The sequence below is a fragment of the Drosophila bipectinata genome, chromosome 3L, assembly GCF_030179905.1.
Source record: "Drosophila bipectinata strain 14024-0381.07 chromosome 3L, DbipHiC1v2, whole genome shotgun sequence".
Classification (NCBI taxonomy): Eukaryota; Metazoa; Arthropoda; class Insecta; order Diptera; family Drosophilidae; genus Drosophila; species Drosophila bipectinata.
Genome location: NC_091738.1, coordinates 6,323,113 through 6,342,571, shown reverse-complemented (window position 1 = coordinate 6,342,571; position 19,459 = coordinate 6,323,113). Strand labels below are relative to the sequence as shown.

Here is a 19,459-nt window from a genome sequence, read left to right as displayed (position 1 = left end):
TATCTTATTTGACAAGGTAACCTGCCAGATCGTCTTTGCCAGAGCAGTGTTGGACAATGCTTTTAGATTTAAACGCTAGGTGGTGCTATAAAAGCGACACTACCGGAAAAAATATGAAACAAGCATAGGACGTTATAAAAAATTTAAAATTTATTATTTTATTTATTAAAAATTTTATTTTTATGTGGATATCAACTAGTTTTGGAATTAACATTGTAAAATTTTAAACATGTTTTATAAATCAACTAAATAAACTATATTTCTGTGTCAATACTATAATTAAAATATAAAATAAAGTTAGTAGGCAATCTCACCATCAAAATGCAATTTTAAACTCTCATCATAAAATTATTTAGATTCAGAATTATTTTGATTTCGTTTTGCAGCGAATTTAAATTGCATCAACCAACACACGCACATCCGTCTATCTGTGTATGTGTGTGTGGGCTTAAACGCCTGTTTCCCTTTCCGTTAACATTTTGTGTCTGGTTTCCGGCATTTTGTGTGCGCCATTTAAAATTGTTTTCTCCGATACGAATCTTTCTCTACTTCTTCTAGCTGTCCGCCTTCGCCCGTCCACTCTCTCTCTTTTTTTTTTTGGCCGAATGGCGAAAATTTTCGTTTTACTAGACACTTGAAGCAGGAATTGGTAGCAAATTGGCGGCCTCGGGGCCACGAAGGCATTTAAGGGTCGACAAGGAAATGAAGAACGGTATATAACGGTATGGGCCAGAGGACTAAGAAGAATAAGGCCAAGAAGTTGGAAAAAACGTAGCAAGGCAAATTGTTTGCCTTCGATGGAAATCTTCTCTGGAAGAAGTTCCCTTTTTTAGAAAAAAAAACTAATACAACAAAAATTAATTCATTCAATTTTATTGAATTAATTTTTTTATGTGTTTCTGTTTTCTTCTCTTTAATTTGTTTCTTTCATAAATACAAACACCTTTTATGTACTTATGTAATTCATTCATCAAACTGTCAAATGAATGTCAAAACTAATGGAGCTTTTTTCTTCTCCCCTTCCGAAAAGTGGTCGAAATGGTGCTCAATTATTGAAATGAATTAGGGGGTGAATAGTGGGCGAATAGTAGGCGAATAGTGGGTGGTAATGTGACTTGTATTTTTATGAAAGCTAGTTTTTCCCTTACTCCCTTCAATGAGCTCTTGGTAAACAAGTTTTCCCAAGCAACTAAAATTTCATTTAGTAAATAAAATAAAATAAAAATTAATTGCAGATACTTTTGTGGTATTTGATTATTATTTCATTTTCGTAATGGTTCCTTTACCAACCCCATTATCAACTTTTCGGCCTGTTCTGACTCTCCCACTTATCAATGTTCCTATTTTGGAAATCGAATACCGACCACCCACCCACAATCTAGCAAGGACTGGTTCGAGTTGTTTAATTAGACAAACAGCTCTTCAAATTTAACGCATATTAATTTTCAACTACGCTATCTCCTTGCTCCCTATGGCTCCGATTGCCTGAACTTTGCCCCTCGCGGTGTAGTCTCATTATCAGCATTTCGTGGGCTTGTTATCATCTGATATCATTGTGTATTGCAGCGCCCCCGCACCGAACCACTTGACATTGTATGGTTATTATTCGAGCATTGATTTCTCACATTTCAATCAGGGTCCTACCCGCTCATTGTTAGTCTATTTTTGCCACTCTGATTGTTTTTTTTTGAGTCACTTTCCCCGAAGTGTTTTGAATTTAGACTTGGCCTCGGTCGATGGTTTTTATTTTTCGGTGGCAGTAACAATTAAAACCAACGACCGATTGGTGCTCCATTGAACGGTACGGCTATACTATAGATTTTGTGAATCCTGTGTACAAACGTGTAATAAAAAGATAGCCAGCTGTGAAATTAAATTTTATTTCAAACAAGTCTGATGGCCAAATCGAAGGAAAGCAACAAATATTAATGGCCGGAATTGGAAAAGCAGGAAAATCTGCAACTGACACGAAGTCAAATGAAATTGTTTCTGTCGAATGGCAATTTAATTGCTGAAAATATTTAGGACTCTATTTAAATGTGAAACAATTGCCGATCCAAATGAAGGCAGTTGATTGTGTTTTGTTGGATTTATTTTAATTTATTTATTGTTTCCTTGTCGTTGACTGATAAGCTTTTAGTCGATTATTTCCAGATTTTCAATGAAGTTGTTGGGTTTTTTTGTTATGACATCAAAAATATATGAAATATATCAATTGTGTTTACCCAGAGGGATACTTATGATTTTTTTTAAGAATTTAAAAGCCTATTTTTGATGTCCTTTTAGCTATTTGCTTAAATCTACCTTAGTTTGATTTCTTTAATCTTTAATCTGAATCTTTAATTGGAATTAAGTTACCGGAAACTAGCATATGTGCTTTATTCGGTTTAAGTATTGTCCTGCCATTGGAGCTCATTATCTCGTCCTTTTGGCTAATTTTCCTCCCACAACTTGCTTTTCTCCACCGCCCCCATTTTTTTTGTGCAGCCACAACCATAGATAGACAATCGAGTGTGAGTTGAAAAAGTGGTTTTTCTTTTCACAGTGTTTTCTTTGTGTTGTCTTTGCATTCTCCACGCTTGCTTTCCACTCCCCCACATCCTTGTCGGAGTGAATCCTTTTCATTCGGCTCCTCCCCCCAGTCATTTAATGGCGCGTTGTTCAAGTAGACACGAAGGAAGAGAGAGCAAAAGTGAATGTTGTGGGTAATGCACTCCTTAAGCTGCTTAATTGTTGCCAAATACTCGAGGAATTCCCCAGACACTCGAGCCTTTAAGGCTCCTTGAACTCGAGTTAAATTCAAGCTGGTGTGGATCATAAATCTTTAGCCGTCGCTATTCAAATTGCTCAATTGATGGCGCCCAACAATGGCCCGGAGGGGCCAAAGGATTCGCCATTGTGCAGCTGTCTGCTTAGCGCTCAGGACTCGCTGGCAAGGAGTCGGAGGGATCGCTGGAGCGTTAATAAGCTCGGCAAGTAATCTATGCTGCCTGTCAGTCTTGTGGCAAGTGAGTTTGAGTTCAAAGATGCCAGATTAGTTAGATTGTCGTCTGAGTTCTAAAAAAAATAATGATTTTTAATATTACTATAAAGTTAGGGTTTTAAAATCTGAAGAATCACTCAATAGGTCAACGAAATTGGGATTTAATTTTGTTTTCCGGTTACTACCTGTTTAGTCATTAGCTCCAGTGACGCAGTTTCAAAAGTGTTAATAAAAGTAATAATTGATTTTTAAACTGGCGCCAAGCATTTAAATAAATAACTTAATGATATAAAAAAATTATGGGGTAAAACCCTAACCCTAAGAGCCTCAAAAACTTTCTAGTCTGGCCATCCAAAGGCCAAGCGATAGGAACTGTTAACCCATTCCGGCCATATCCTTTTGTTTTCTTGTTTATGGGCCAGACAATTGCATTTCGAAGCTCCACCTCGGCACAATGGCCTCTCGCCGCTTCATTGTATTAATAACTTGACGCCGCCTGAACTAAAAAGACCTATTTCTAATACTCCTTTCCAGCGCAGGATGGCACATCCAAGGACCGGGTCTCTGCTGGGACTGCAGCTGCTTCTAGTGGCAAGCCTAGTGGCCTCAACCACGGCCTCGCTGTTTGCTTCATTACCGGAAGGTGGAGTGGTTGGAACAAATGTTCTAGGACTCATGCCGGGACAACAAGTCCTGGCTGCAGTGCCCGCATCAGGTAAGCATCGTTTGTCATCAGAGTTGACAAATTTAAATTCCAAAATGTTATTAAAAGACTATTTAAAATGCGGGTTTTGTTGGAAAATTTATTCGTTTTCACGAAAAGGAGTAGCCGGAGGGATTCCATAAATAATTTAAACTTTATCTTAAAGATAAAAATGAAGCAGTCGACAGCACTATTGTCTGCTACAGACTCCATTCCTCTCTTGGTTTTCCAATTAGCTTTGTTTATCACGCATACGCACTGTGGTCTCCCGACTGGAGGGCCAGGTGGAGTGGAATTTTCCGCAAGCTGGATCCGAGCGGCATGATGAGTGTGCGGCATGGGAATGTCAACGCATTCTTAATTGGTATTTCGTCTTCCACCTACATTTAGTTGCTCTAGCCAGCAATCTGCGCGTCTTTCCCAGACCAGTTCTATTCCTATTCCGCCGAGAATCCGAAAATAACTCGAGTGTCACTAGCGCTTGCTCACGTTGTAAGCCCTAAGCCTTACCACTCTGCTGGGAGACGGTTGTAAGGTGGCATGAAGGGTGCATGAAGACAATGGGGTAAAATGGTAAGGGTGCATGGGACGAGGCGACAAAATAGTCAAGAGCAGCTGCAGCGAAACGTAGGCACTCAAGCGAGCATGAATGAAAGAGAACAGTGGTGTCTGACTAAGATGAATTATCTATAGGGTAACTGTAATAAAAAGCAAGAAATATAATGGATATATTGGATTTATAAGCTACTCAAAGATATTTTTCTAAGTTTAAAAATACTGACATAGTTTGTTGCAAGGCAGATACTATTCAAAGTGCCTATAATTTCTTTCCAGATTGTGTTGCAAGAAAGATCCCTTATAAATCTAGTTTCTATATTATTACTCTTTTTTAATATTTATTTATCTCCCATATACTTTCCCTTATGTGTAGCTTTTACTGTACCTTTATCACTTACTGAGCATTTTGTGTGACACTATTATCCCACTTTCTCCGCTTCTGCACTTTCTCGTCACTTTTCTATTTTCACTTCCTCTACCGCTGCTTGTTTTTCCGTTGCCCTCGGCAATCGCTATATCCGCTTGTTCTAGTCCCCATTTTCTCCACATCGTCCTCGATCCTCCCTGGATCCTAACCGTACCCATATCCTTGTCCCGCCCGGCAGCATCCTTGCCGTTTCCGTTGCAGCGGGCGTGGTAAGTAAGCAGCATTTGATGTCGCTGGTGTCATTTGTCACGCGTTGTCGCTGCTGTTGTTGTTTGTTTGTTTACCGCTGCGTTGTTGCAGCTTCTTGTTGCAACGATTGTTGCTGTTGTTGTTCGTCTTCGTTACGCGTTGTCAACATATGCATCCGAGAAAAGTGCACTGTGCCAAAATATATGTAAAGGGCTTTATGATCAAAAGACCTTTATAGGATAATAGGATTCTTGTAGGAATTCTGAGAAAAAGGAAACTTAGACATATGGAAAGTATTATAGATTTTTGATTGAACCCTGAAAGGGACATTCTTCAAAACTCTATTTATATCCAGAAATATATCCTTTTAGTTTAAAGATAAACATCAACAGAAATCATATATTTAAACCTTCTAAGTCTCCCTTTCTCAGTGTATCTGTATGTGTGTTTGGGCCGCGTTTATTCTTGGCATCATTAAGCCCCGGCAACAACACTTAACACATATTGTTGCCATCCGCTGGCCGTGCTCCCTGCATCCTTGGCTCCTTGACACCGTCGCTGGCTCTTCCGCTGCCACTCCATACAATTGAGGATAAGTAGTGCCAAATGCCGGGGAAGCCATTAAAATGCAAATTTCTAGTGGTCACGTGATGCTGCTGGGCCAGCAGTTTTTTTTTATCTTTTTTCACTTTTTTTTGTTGCCATGCATTTCAACTTGGCCCACATAAACAAGCCCACAAATAACGGCTAAGAAGAACCGACTCTGACAACAAACGGCGGAAACAACAGCGCGGAGGACGACCAAGTGACACTAACTCAACAGCAGCCACTGCATCATCGGCGAACTTTCGCTTTCGCGTTTTAGGTTCTATAATAAACAAGAAAGGAAAGCTAACTTCGGGCGGAGCCGAAGTTGATATACCCTTGCAGTTAAAACCGGATATATATCGCAAACATCGGATTTAGTTGGCCGATCCTTATGATTACATTATAATAAAACCAATTAATTAAATTACAAAATCTAAAAAAAAGTCCCAAGCTTCTATCGTCAAAAAAAACAAAGTTGTTATTTTTACTAAACACCAAATACCATTTCTGATCGTTCAGTTATATGGCAGCTATAAGATATAGTCGGCCGATCCTTATGAAATTTGGTAGGTTGGATCAACTGACCAAAAATAGAATCTGTATGGAATTCCAGCATTCTATCTTCAAAAACACGAAAGTTGGGTCATTTCCGATCGTTCAGTTATATGACAGCTATAGGATATAGTCGGCCGATCCTTATGAAATTTGGCACGTCGTATTGTTTTGCCAAAAATAGCTCTCATGTTAAATTAGAACGTTCTAACTTTAAAAACACCAAAGTTATACCATTTCCGATCAATCAGTTATATGGCAGCTATAGGATATAGTCGACCGATCCCGGTCGTTCCGACTTATATACTGCGTGCAAAGGAAAGAAGGGTGTGTGCAAAGTTTCAAGTCGATAGCTTTAAAACTGAGAGACTAGTTCGCGTAGAAACGGACAGACAGACAGACAGACGGACAGACGGACAGACGGACAGACGGACAGACGGACAGACGGACATGCTCATATCAACTCAGGAGGTGATCCTGATCAAGAATATATATACTTTATAGGGTCGGAGATGTCTCCTTCACTGCGTTGCACACTTTTGGACAAAATTATAATACCCTCTGCAAGGGTATAAAAATGCGGTGTCCTTACTTTGTTTTGGCCTTTTCCTCCGGTTTTTGTTTTCCCATTTCGCCGTCTGACATTTTGGGTCAGTTGTCGCATTTATTTTCCGCCCGCTGTTTTGCAAATTATTATTATTTTGGTTTTTGTTTTTTTTTTTGGGAAACTTTCAACTTAAAAATGTGTGATTTATTGCCGAGATGCAGCTTCAACTTTTTCTGTGGTGCGTTAAACATGGCGTATGATTAACGTCAACGCGGCGTATGCGTGACGCGAAAAAAGCTTGGCCCAGAGAGATGAGTGGTGTGAGGGGGAGGTAGTGAGGAAATGGCAACAGCACTTAACGACAGCTCAAAGCTGCGGAAAAAACCGAAACGAAACGAAACGCAACGTAAACTTCTTGGCAAAGCAATTCTCAACTGCAGTTGAAAATTAGTTTCGAGTGACAAGCGCATAAATCGTACACAAGTTAATTAAATAACTTTGAAATCGCAGAGCCAACAGAGGTGGAAAACGATTTCGAATTAAATTCCAACTATGAAAATGCTAGATAACTTTTGTACAAAACTTTTCAAAAATATTTATTGATTTTAAAGGACTTCCAAAGATAGGTAGCTTTCAAAGAAGTTATTACCTCATTTCCCCCTTTTTATTCTTATACCTTCTTGATTATTTTCTCAGGAATTGCATTATTCGAGAACCCAGTTTTGTTTTAACCAAATGAAACGGAAATTACAAAATCATTCGCTGCTTAATACGATTTCCTTCTCGATGGCAAGGATTTCCACGACAAGGCATCCCTTTTTCAGCCTTTTGTTTGTCCCATTTTTCAGGTGATTTTTTTTTCATCCTTTCCCAGGAGGATGATTGGACAGAAGAAATGTTCTTTTAAATGTTCGATTGATTGCCAACTGCCGTCGACATAATGCCATTGATGGGATTGATGTCTAATGACTGCAATTCGATACGCTTATCAAAGATTCATGTGCTCACTTGTTCGAAAAAAACATCCTTTCATTTTCATTTCCTGCGGCCCTGCCATTTTCCAGTGGAAATTGCACTTAACTGACAGTAAGTAGCTGATTGTAACTTCAACAATCAATCAGGGAGACTAATCTGAAAATCCAAGAACAAAACAGCCCTTTAGAGAGAGAGCTTTGGAAAGGCCACCTGGCAGCTCTAGAGTATTTTAAAATTAAATTTCTTGCTTGGTCCGGTCCACTTTTCACCACCTGCTCGCTTTTTTCTTGCCTTTGATTTCAGAGCGCGTCAGTTTTTTGCTTTACCAATTAGCCTTGGCCATAAATTCAGCCGCCGGCGTGCAGGAAGTCGAGGAGGTGCAAGTGGTGGAGAACCAGGAGCAGTTCCTGCCAGTGAACCCGGATCCCAACTGGCTGGCCGCCATGGCAAATGAGTTTCAGGTAAGACCGAGACGGCGACGCATCCGCCTCCCACCCGAATCCGTAAGCCAGATAACTCCTGCCAACATAAATCACGATGTTGTTGCTGCTTAACTTTCGGTATGTCTTTTTTCTCCCATTTTATTTTTTTTTTTTAACTTTGCCCGGATATCTGTCAGAGCCTGTCTTGGTTCGGTTTTGGACGGGAATCTGGAGGTTGCACTTGAGGATGAGGCTGAAGTGATAGGAACATCTCCAGGCACGTGACCGCATCGTGGTCACGCTCCAGTGCCGCCGGATTTCATTTACAGCCAGAAGGCACGCCACGTCGCGTCCCTGGATTGAAAACAATCAGGCAGGCAGCTCAAGATTTATCAGCCGCTCCTTCAAGTGCCACCGCACCGAAGGCCAATAACCGATTAAGCCCTAAAGAAGGCTTATCACTCGAATTTGGATTATACCCACCCGCACTCAATCATTTTCGGGAGATTATAAATCTTTACGGGTCTTAAAATTTCAATTTGCAAGATCTTAAATTTATGGGAATAATTCAGGGGCATTTAGATTAGCTCCTCGTAATATTTTTGGTTTGTCATTGGGTTTTTGGTGTATTATTTATTATTAGCTTATGTAACGATTCAAATTGTTTTAGAAAACCACAATTTAGTTTATAAATGTATTCTCTAAATAAAAAAAATCATTTCCCCCTAAAAATCCCCATCTAAACAACTCATTTAAGTCGATATTGCCACACTTTGATTGAAAATTCATAGTCACTCTTAATAATCACATCATCCAAGATTATGGCCGCCCTCTTGCCCACTTGTGGCCCGAAAGGCAAACCAATTTTTGGCATCTGAGATTGCAGCCAGAGCATAAAAAAGTGAACAGGACCTTTTTTGCATGCATTCAAAATTTCTCATTATCGCTTGCATAAAGAGTATCCTTGTTTGGGTAACCTATGAGTCAATTTTGGGTTTTTGACATTTTTTCTAACAAAATTTAAATATGTGTGTCTACCCAGAGGGGTCTTGGGCTGGAGGGACTTTAGATTTTTGTGTTACCCCAGCTGCCCCATCGAATTTTTGGGTGTATTGCATTTTGCAATGTTGCTGCTGTGGTTGGCTATCCTTCCGCAATGGTCTGGCTGGCTCAGAGACATCTGCTTTCAATTTCGTAGATTGTCTTGCACAAATAAATGCAAATTTTATGCAAAACAAACGACACTGATAGTGAGAGATATATTGAGTAGAGAACTGGGAACCAGGAGGAGTCTTCCTTTGGTCTGAGTTCCTCGGTGTCCACCGATAAGCGACAAGCTTGTATTTTTTATTTAACATTAAAATATTGCAAATTTATGAGAATAACATATTCTAACCGCCGGAAAAATTTCCGAGCTTACGGATCCTTTTATTAAACTATGTCTTGTGTTTATTTGAGTCTATAAAGTATATAATGTATTTCCTTAAGCCTTTTAAACTTTGCCCAAATCTCTACAGGCAAGTATTGGCCATTTTCAGCCAAGATAGGATTCATTTTGAGAAGTAAACCGCTGTTCATTAGGCTCTTGGATTCCCATCCAATCCTACGGCCCTCACCACACTACTATTTTGCTGGAAAAGCGGCGAGAAAAACAAGGGAAATGTCCACTGGGGATTACTTTGCTTAATTCAACTGCAAATGAAAATTGTTTGTTCTGTAAATTCAATCTCTCGGTGTCTTGTTGACGTTGTCATTACGCCGATGTCTGGCTCAGCTGTTTGCAGGATGGCCAGGATTCTACTTCACCAACCCCTCACCCCTCACCCACCACCTTCTCACTGAGTTCATCAAAGCGTAATCTGCACAAAATGGCGTCACTTCCTTAGCCAGGCGTTCTATGGCTTGCAAAAAAAAAAAAAAAATGGTAAAATGGCAGGCAACTTTAAGGCTAACTATGCCGGAGTCTCTCTCTAAGCATCCGTCCCGCTATCCCTCTGCTTTTCTCACCTAATGGAGTCATAATTCTTCGGCTCGTTAGCAATACATGCAACGTAAATATGCTTGCGCCGAAAAGTATGCCAGGCATTTCGTTTGGTCCTTGCCACGTTTTTAGGGCATACCCTGCAGACGTCTCACTATGGGGCCAACGACCACTTTTTGTGGCCATAAGTCATTTTTTAAAAGTTTTTAAAGAAAGGATCTAATGTCGTCATTAACTTAAGATAACATCAAGCTTTAATGATGCATAACAGAAAAGTTAACAGAGATCAACACTGTTATGTTATTAGCTGTCAAAGTTCACTGTTAGTGCCGATAAAAAACACGTGGTAGATTAGCAAAATATTTTCGTTTTTTAAAAGAGTTTTTAGTGGACTAAAAGGATTTAAAACATTTATGTTTGATATGCAGTCGAACCAAAGGGGTTTGTACTAAGTGTTTGTGGGTGTCCATTGTAGGAATTGATCGTGTTGTTTTTGTAGTGTGTGTTTTTGTGTACCCCCTGAATAGGTAAAAGCTAAATTGAAGTACATTTTTCAAATGGAGTAAACAAAAAAATGTAACCTAGTTTCACCTTAATATTTGTACTGTGTTGTAGTGTCTTTCGTCCTCTTTCAAATGAATGTAGTCTTAAGCTGCATATGTTTGAACTTTTTATGGTATTTTGATTTTTAGGTCAGTGCCTGAGCAACGATAAATTGTTCGATAAATGGAAATCAGCTGCTACGAAAAGCTGAAAGAAGTCTGCTATTTTGGATTGCTTTAGGAAAAGTGTAAATGGGCCTATATCTGAAGACCAAGATACAAAATTAGTAGTCCAAAGCGAACAATTTTGCTACCGTTTATCACGAAAGTGGAATAGTTGCAAAAGAAATGTAGCATTGTTTAGAAGAAGGCATGCTGTTTGGCTATCTTCGCAAACTGTTGTGCATATGGAAACAAAGAACCGACGATCCGTGGGTCGACCTTCATTATCATACGCGGTTAGGAGTTACAGAACGATAAGAAGGGCAGCATCAGGTCTTGCTTCTCGCATGGCAGGAAATGTAGGTCTTCTAATTCAATCAGCGAGTGCAGCAGCGCAAAAAGGGGGCAAAGTTGATCTCGCCTTTGTTTTACAGCTATTAGCTAAAAGTCCTAAAAAGGCAACAAATACTCATTGTTCATAAGATGTTCAACAACTGTTCATAAGATCCTTGTTCATTCGAGTGACATAATAGAAAACACAGTAATTCCAGTGGGATGCTTCGGAGAAGAAGGAGCAGAATCAAGGAACAAAATTTACAAGTCTGATCGGCTTCACCATGCAAGAAAAACCAACAGAATAGAACATTTTACGGATGTTTTTCAAAGAGCATTTGACACATCCGATCCACTCATTTCTACCGTTAATGTATCAAGCGTATACGGACTCAGAAGCAATTAAGCCTACTTTTAATAGTTACTGAATTGCTTGATGGCGTAAGTTGTACTTCAGATACGCATTTAGAGGACCTTTCAGATGATCAATTTGAATTTTCTTTTGATATGGAACTGCAAGCCGAAGAACAAATACAATAAAAATAGAAATGAGGTACTTAAACATAATATTTGAATTATTCTACATGAATTTTAAAATCAACTATTTACAGCTCGTCAAGCCTGACATTAATGTAAATGGATATTTTAAGGAGCACTAGTGCCTTTTTATTATTCAATAAATAAATATAGACAAATAAACATATATTTTTATGATTTTTTTACGGAATTTTATGATGAAATATTATAATAGGTATATCTTTAAAAAAAAAAGGTGGTGCCACGCCCATTATCATAAAACATATTCATTTTTTTATTATAAACTCAAATCCGAAAACCAAACCGAAATATCTCGTTTCGTTTTCGAGATATTAATTTCGGCCATAAAAAGTGTTCGTTGGCCCCATAGTGCGTCTGTCCGGGCGTCCTTTGAGCGTTTTTAACTCATTTTGAGACAACTAGCGGGATGCCATTATACAAGTTAATTGATTCTTCAAAGGGTGCCCGAAAAGTGTTGGTTAAATCTAGAAAACTCGATTATCCTTGTTACTAAAAATAAAATTGTTATGAAAAGAAGGATGGAGTTAGTAAATATACCAGTTTTAGGAATGATGGCATCTTTTCTGAAGGGTTTTCAATAGATTACATTTACTATTTTCTTTATTTTCCATTCTTAGGTTTAATAATCTAAAATGATTTATGTTTTTAATTAAAATATCATATATTCTTTGGTTTGTTTTAATTTTTCTTTATAAATAAAATCTAAATATAATTTATAATCTTCATAAAATCTCTTTACACCTGCTACTCCTTTTAATTTAAATTTATTTCTAAATTTATACTCCTATTCAAGGGTATATTTTCGGTTCTAAAATTCTGTGTTGCCTTCATCAATTTGTTATCCATATTCCTTCCAAGGACTTGCCGCTCACATCCATATCTGCAGCAGTGGGTGTGTGTGTGTTTTCCTGCGAGTGTCCTGGCTCGTGTTAAACCTTTTTGCCTTTGGTATTGCCCCTGGTCGTGGGCGTGAGTCAACAAGGCAGCAGCTTTGCCAGTTCTTGGCCGCTTCGGCTGACAAGTTGCTTAATTGAAAAGTGTTTTGTTTGGGATGCCACGGGCAAGGCCGGGTCTCTGGATTCTAGACTCTAGACTACCAAGGATGCTCCCAGATTCCAGAAGCTCTTCTGGCTGCTGATTTGACAACTTTTACGTTCAATAATTTGCTCCTTATTTATGCGTGTGCTTTAAAGTCTGTACCTCCAAAAAAAAAAAAGAAAAAATGAACCGAAAATATAGCAACAAAGGACTTCCTTTTAGGACCTGGGATGGCACAGGACCTCCGCATATTTATCACTCTTGCTACTTTTTATTGCTTCCTTCTTCGCATATCGTTGTCCGCCGCCTCCTCCTTCGTCATAAATAATTATGTTATTTTAGATTCCCTTTTTCGGCGAGATAAATTGTGGCAATAATTATCGCACATTTTTCACAGCGGCATTTTTCGAGGACTCTCAGCAATTTGGTGACAGTTTTCGTAATTAAGTCGACATGGTGACTTAATGACGCTGCCACGCCCTCTGGGGATGCCACATGAGGCAAGCTGCGCACTTATGCTTTATATGTTTTATGTATTTTTAATTAACTTTGATGTTGATTCGGCAAATGCCTACTGAAGCTTGCCGCCAGCCAAATTAGCCTAATCAAAAGCAACTCTCAACTTTGTCTGGAAGTGCCCGAAGGACTCTCCGGTTATCCAGACTGTCCTCTCGAATAGTCTGTATTTTTGCTTGGATCCTTTGTGCCCCCTGCCCTCCTTTTCCCTGCTTGGGTGTTCGTCTCAAGTGTTTGTCTGTCTAATTGGTAAATTTAATTAGCCGGCCACTGGCCACTGGTCAGTTTCCCGCTGCCCGTCACCTGTTTGTGTTTGCTTTTCGACTCTGCAGTGTGAAATTTAATTTTCGGCTCAAAATTTAATAAGCCAGCTACCGGATCTAGTCTTTCTTCTACTCTTGCATCCTCATATAGTTTTGTTTTGATCAATTTTAACATCAAAATCTGTAAAACTTTAATTATGAGACTAGATATTTGTGTATAAAAAAAATAAATGCTAGCTGGCTTATGTAAGGTTAACATATATACCCTTTCAGTGGCTATTTAACTCCTTAAATAACTGTGTCTTTGCATAATTTTATAAGATCTACGTAGAGGATGAATTCCCATTTTAATTCTTTATTTATTTTATTTAATTCTTACTTTATTTTGAAGATATAGAACCTATAGATCCTAAAGTTTAAATGGTAAAGTCGGCTGATCTATATGAAAAATCCTAAAAAGACAGATCCCAACTCAATATCCCTGGCTAGTCTCAATATTCTGCTGAAATCTCCGTTGTATTTTCACTTCAAGCTCGACAAACAGAACTATACTTTACCTGCTGCCTTAAATCTGAGTTTCTGACGTGCACAGAAAGGCAACACCCTAGGGCAGAGTGCCACGCCTTGCCTGGCCCCGCCTCTGGCAGTCAACTGGGGCCATGCAACGAGGGATGATATTAATAATCTAGAACTTATTAAATTAATAAAAATATTTTAAATATAAGCTTGTATCAAAATACCATCAACAAATTCAAAGGTTTATTTACCAAAATCCCCATCACAAATGAAAACTTTTAAAACCACCCTCTGTCAACATGAAATATATAACATGGCTAAACTGCTTTGGCGCTGTTTACTGCAGTTTTCAATTAAGTTGCAAATGCCGCTCTGCCACTTCGTGTTTCCCTTGTCCCTCAAATTGAAACTCACCTTGGTTGCAGGCAGCTTCCCTTTTTAATTAGTTGACAAACTTGCACATTTTTATCGCCGTTTGTTCCTTGCTACCGTTACTAACTCTTTGCTGTTTGTCCTGCACCTGAACCACGGCCCCTGCCTCCCTTGGTCTCTTATTAATTTCATTTTGCACTTGTAATTGCCAGTATATATCGCAATACATCGCTCATACGCAGCGTTGCACCGGAAATTAATTTCCTTGCCCTTCTAGTCGAAAAAATAAACAGAAAAGAGTAAGCGAACGAGTTGTTCCTTTTGGCCATGTCATGACCAGAAGGGCTAAATAAAACTGCAGAGATAGGATAGCTATACTTGGAGAAAAAGTATAATTTAAAAATAGTTATTTTTTTAAGAGATATATTTGAAGGTTATTTTATACTTTTTGATAGCTATAGAACCTTAATGGTTTGTAGATTAAATTAAAAAATTATTAAATAATATTCTCTCTCTGTTTTAATTTTAAATCAAAATTGTGTGTTCTTCCCATCTTGATTTGCAGAACGTGCCCGTTTATGAATCCTTTCCCATGGACTTGCGTAACTGGCTGACGGATAGCTTCGGAGTTACTACCACGGATGTCCTTCACAGCTGGAACATCTTTCAGCCAAGGCAGGCCCGGACTAGTACTCGGGCCCAACTAATTTGCACCAACGATGGCCAGTGCTTTGAGGTGAACAAAATCGTCACCGCCTGCTGTCCGTTTTGAGAACTCAATAAATGCATTGAAAACAATTGAAAGGAAGTCATAAATTGGCGGCCCACAGGCACACACTGTCCAGAGTCCAATCGATTGTCAGTTCAGTTCCGGCATTGTCCGCAAAGAGACCATTAAATACCGTTGCTCTTGTGGCCAACTGAACTATTGGTGGCACTGTTGGCCCTGTTAGGGAATCAGGGAATTGGCAAAATGGTGGGGGGGTTGGGGAGAGGGGGAGGTCAGTAATCGAAAACGGAAGCTGCCAACTGCATTGACTCTTGATGGGCTGAGCCCTCTGTTTCAGGCTATTATTTTGGCCAACTTTTTGTGGCAGTTCAGTTACCAAGCAGAGATTAAATGTGATGAGCTGAGAGTGTGGTTATCAGTTTTCAAAGAGTTGGATTTAATGGTAATTAAAAGGAAATTATAACAAAAATTAAACAGAAAACAAGGATAATTATAGGGTTTTACTAAATAATGATAGAGAGTGTGATAGATGATTTTGTCTTTTATTTAGATACTTTTGAAGTGTTAAATGTTTTAGGATACAAAATTTTTATAATATAGTAACTTGTCTTACAGTTATTAAAATTTTCAGGATTTTTTTTTTCAAAATAATGTATTTCCTAGTCATCTATACCCTAAAGCCCATGCCTTTTTGAGCTTTTTATGCGTGTCTGCAATCAGCGACAACGAATATTCCCATGTACCACACGCGTGCCAAGCCAAAAAAAGAAAAAAATGGAAAAGTAAAAGCCCCTTAGCAGCAACAAGAACAAAAGCTGGGGAACACAAGTGTGGCAGCTGCATCAGGAGGAGAAAATCAACATGCAACAGCGAAAACAACAACGACAACAAAAGCCAGCAACAAATGTCAGTTATTTTCATTTTGCTTTTGGCTGTGACTCTATGTCCTTACTTGCCTTTTTGCGTTCTACTCAAATGGTCTACACTAAAAAATATATATATATCATTTAAAATAAATATCCTTTTTATAGGTAAAAAAAAAACAATGGTTTAGGCCTCTATTGCTTCTGTGTTTTTGTGTATAAAATAAATAATCGCGGCGGTAAAAATAGGATAGTAAGTATAGGACATTTATAAAAAATCCTTAAAAATATAAAATGTATATATGGTTATTTAATATAGGTTTTCCAATATATTTTAGTAAAAACAATAAAAAACTAGATCCAATAAGTTGGAAATGCTACAAGCGATGTCTAAAGAAGAGAAGGGATTTTTTCAATATTTGGTATAGTGCTACAGAAGTATTATATGTACACAATTGTATGTAAAATACGACAGTATCAGAGCACATCTAGGATTTTTATTTGAATTTAATTTGCGCATTGAAAAACTAAATACATTATTATTTTACATTTTTAAATACTATGTAAGCTAGATTTGTTCGCTGTCTATATAGTTTTTTTTTCAGGACACTGTCGAGCAATTGTTTCGCTGGTAAACAATGCGATTTTCAGCGTGAAATTTCATTCAATCGGCACTGGGCACAGGCCATGGCCAAAACCCCTTTCCCGCATTCCTCTCCCCTGCCACACCTCTGTTACCAACTCATTCGACGTCCATTGGTGGGTAATTTGTGTGTGTGGCCCCAAAAAAAAAAAATATGTCGAGAGGCCTGTTTGTTGTTAAATTCGCACCATTTTTTGTTTTCAGAGTTTTTTTTCGTTTTTTATTGCAATTTTAGTGAGTGGAATGGTTTTTTTTATTGTTTGAGGATTTTGTGCCATTTTCTGCGAAAAATCGCTTTTAATTGATAAAATTGTTTAAATATACGGCATTCATACATGTGAATATGTGTATTTGCAAGTGGTTTTTTCTCATGTTTCAGTTTTTATCTGAATTTCAATTAAATGCCGTTCAGATAAAAATTTGTTAGTCTCTGAATTGTATGTTGCGGACGTTGTTATCGTTATAATTGCGATTATCTAAATACAAATTGCATTTTATACCTATTTCTAGTTCAGTGCAGCCTTGACTAACAAATGTTTGGAACAATGAATGATTTTAATTATGACATAACTCAGCCAGAATGTTTATCCATAAACACTATATTTGTTTTACCAATAAAGTCTGTACATTAAAAGAAATATTTGTTTATTTTTTTAATTACCTTTCCGGTTACAAATAAATCAAATTTCCCAACCATGCTCTTTTAATTGATCCCCAAACAAATTAAAAATAATAATTTCCAAAAGGCTTCCCGTCAATCTTGTTTCTTTTGAAATAAAATATTATTTTTAAAAACATGCATCAATCGATTATCTGCATCTGAATAAACTTTCATGGCTGCCCTATGGTTGGCTTTATATTTAAAATCCCCTTTCCCCCTTAAAAGTCCTTCGTGAGTCCAAATGAAATGCATAAATAAATGAACAGACAGTTCATAGCCGAAACTGAGTCCGAAGCAATTTACTGAGCTTCATTTAAAAAATTTAATTTTTTGTATCATTGCGCGGCGGCAGGAAAATGTTGGCTTAAAAACGATTTGGACCTGCAGTCCTGCCCCAGCCATGCTCAATTTTATGGCAATCTGTCTGAGTGCCCCAAACCACTTTTTATGCTATATACGATATACTATATATCACATGGCTTACACATAGGTAATGCATGTAAACGATATTGCTTCACTCAACTGTCAGAGGGTATTAAATAATATTTTGCGCCCTCGAACGAAACAGCGGGGACGTGGCATCATCGTGGCCTGTGTGACATTTCTGACTGCAGCCTGCCAGGGAATCCTCGCCAAAAGCAAAAAAAAAAAAACACATCATACCAGCCCATGCAAACTTCACAGAAACTGAAACCGAGACCGACAGACAGTCGGACAGACATAGATGTCATGTGCAGAATTATGTAACGAAGACAGGAGGCAGGGGCTCAGGGTAGGGAGGCCATGTGTTTAATTTTTTAAGCAAACTAAAATTTTCAGCCAACAGCCAACTTTGAGTCCCGACCACATATGACATTATAAATGTGCATAAATCGGTGCAGCTAGGTTGGCATAATGCAGCCTAGACCCAGGTAATTTTTGAGTTCCTTTGGATGAAGATATTTCAATGGATGTGTTTGAGTTACTAATTTAACACAATCACTGAGGACGGCAGTGCACTAATTTAAATGGAGGTGCATACTACCTTTCTTTCAATTATTATTATTTCTCGACATTTATTAGTCGATTTTTCTATCCTTAGACCTTAATAAAAAAGCTGAGGAAAGATTACAGATTACGATAGGCTGTTACGATAGGCTGTTACGATAGGCTGTTACGATAGGCTGTTACGATAGGCTGTATAAATATAAGATGTCGAAAAGTTTTCGTTGAATAAGTAGGCCTTGAAAGTTAAAGTTTGCAAATATTTGCTATATAAGAGGGTTCTGTTCCTTTGAGAGACAGTTACTGCCTGCCTTCAAAGCAGGTAGGACCTCACTTTTTCTTTGTTGCCTTTTTTTATATTTTTATTTTTAATATTTAACCTTTGATTTCATGAGTAATGAGAGAAATCGCGACTGATTTAATGTTGATTTTAATTTAATTGTTTATGAAACCATGTGGAGTACTCTTGCATCTCTTGCGATCGGTACGAGTTGCTTTTCTTATTTAATTTTATTTTATCATTTATTTATTTAAATTTTAATATTGGATTTTTTTAGTTTTATTAATATTTTTATAATTTAAAGACCTACTTTTCTCTTAAACCTTTGAACCTCTTGGGGTAGCTACGAGCTTCTTTTCTTATTTAATTTTAATTTATCATTTATTTATTTACATTCAAATATTGGATTGTAAACTTTTTTAATTTTATGAATATTTTTATATTTTTTTTTCTACTTTTCTCACCTTTTATTCCACTATAGTTTTGCAGAAAGCCATTCACCTTGTTCCATGGAGGAAAAAGCTCTAAGATGTGTAAGGGTCTTATATAATATTTAAACCTAATAATATATAAACCTATGAATAAAGTCAAATATTTATATGACCTCTGATAAAAGCTAGAATTTCAGTTAATATTCCCTACACTTGCCAACCCTCACAGGTGACAACAAACACCGATCCATTAGTTCCAATTCCCATCAGCAATTTGATAGTTGAGTAAATTTGCAAGAAATGCATTGCCAAAGCACTTTGATATGAAATTTGAGAAGTTTGTTAGACTTTGGCCAGCCCTCGGGTCATTTCCTTTGCGCCTTTTATGTTTTTTGGAGCAAAAAAAAAAGTATGAATTGGGGTTTGGGCCTTAGGCTTTCCCAATGGGGGAATTCCATCTGCTGACGACACGAACGTGTCCAAAATGCGGGCTTCTATAATTTGAGGTGAGTTTATTATGCAGATAAACAAAATGGTAGGTAGGTAGGTTGACCCCAACTAGGCCCTTCTCTTTAGCCAGTTTTGCTGACTTGGCTTTGAGTTTTGGCCCGGCTTACACACATGCTCGGATAGATGGATGAA

The 19,459-nt window shown here is 37.9% G+C and overlaps 1 protein-coding gene across 2 annotated transcripts; it reads left to right on the top strand.

The window, feature by feature from the left end:
• Window positions 1–8: 8 nt before the first annotated feature.
• LOC108128296 (uncharacterized) lies at window positions 9–14,997 on the top strand. Of its 2 annotated transcripts, none has more exons than XM_070279418.1 (4): window positions 9–16; window positions 3,518–3,698; window positions 7,826–7,983; window positions 14,791–14,997. In XM_070279418.1, the coding sequence occupies exons 2-4, from the start codon at window positions 3,524–3,526 to the stop codon at window positions 14,995–14,997; spliced, it is 540 nt and encodes a 179-aa protein (XP_070135519.1). In that variant the 5' UTR covers window positions 9–16; window positions 3,518–3,523. The 2 variants fall into 2 exon arrangements, with proteins under 2 accessions (XP_070135519.1, XP_043070019.1); XM_043214084.1 differs by lacking the exon at window positions 9–16 and adding an exon at window positions 1,727–1,801 and having other exon boundaries at window positions 3,523–3,698.
• Window positions 14,998–19,459: the final 4,462 nt, after the last annotated feature.

Excerpts from the sequence above, each read along its gene's own strand:
- LOC108128296 (XM_070279418.1), top strand. The coding sequence starts at position 3,524 with ATGGCACATCCAAGGACCGGGTCTCTGCTGGGACTGCAGCTGCTTCTA. Across the intron at positions 3,699-7,825 it reads GGCTGCAGTGCCCGCATCAG|AGCGCGTCAGTTTTTTGCTT; the intron begins GTAAGCATCGTT and ends CTTTGATTTCAG. Across the intron at positions 7,984-14,790 it reads CCATGGCAAATGAGTTTCAG|AACGTGCCCGTTTATGAATC; the intron begins GTAAGACCGAGA and ends CTTGATTTGCAG.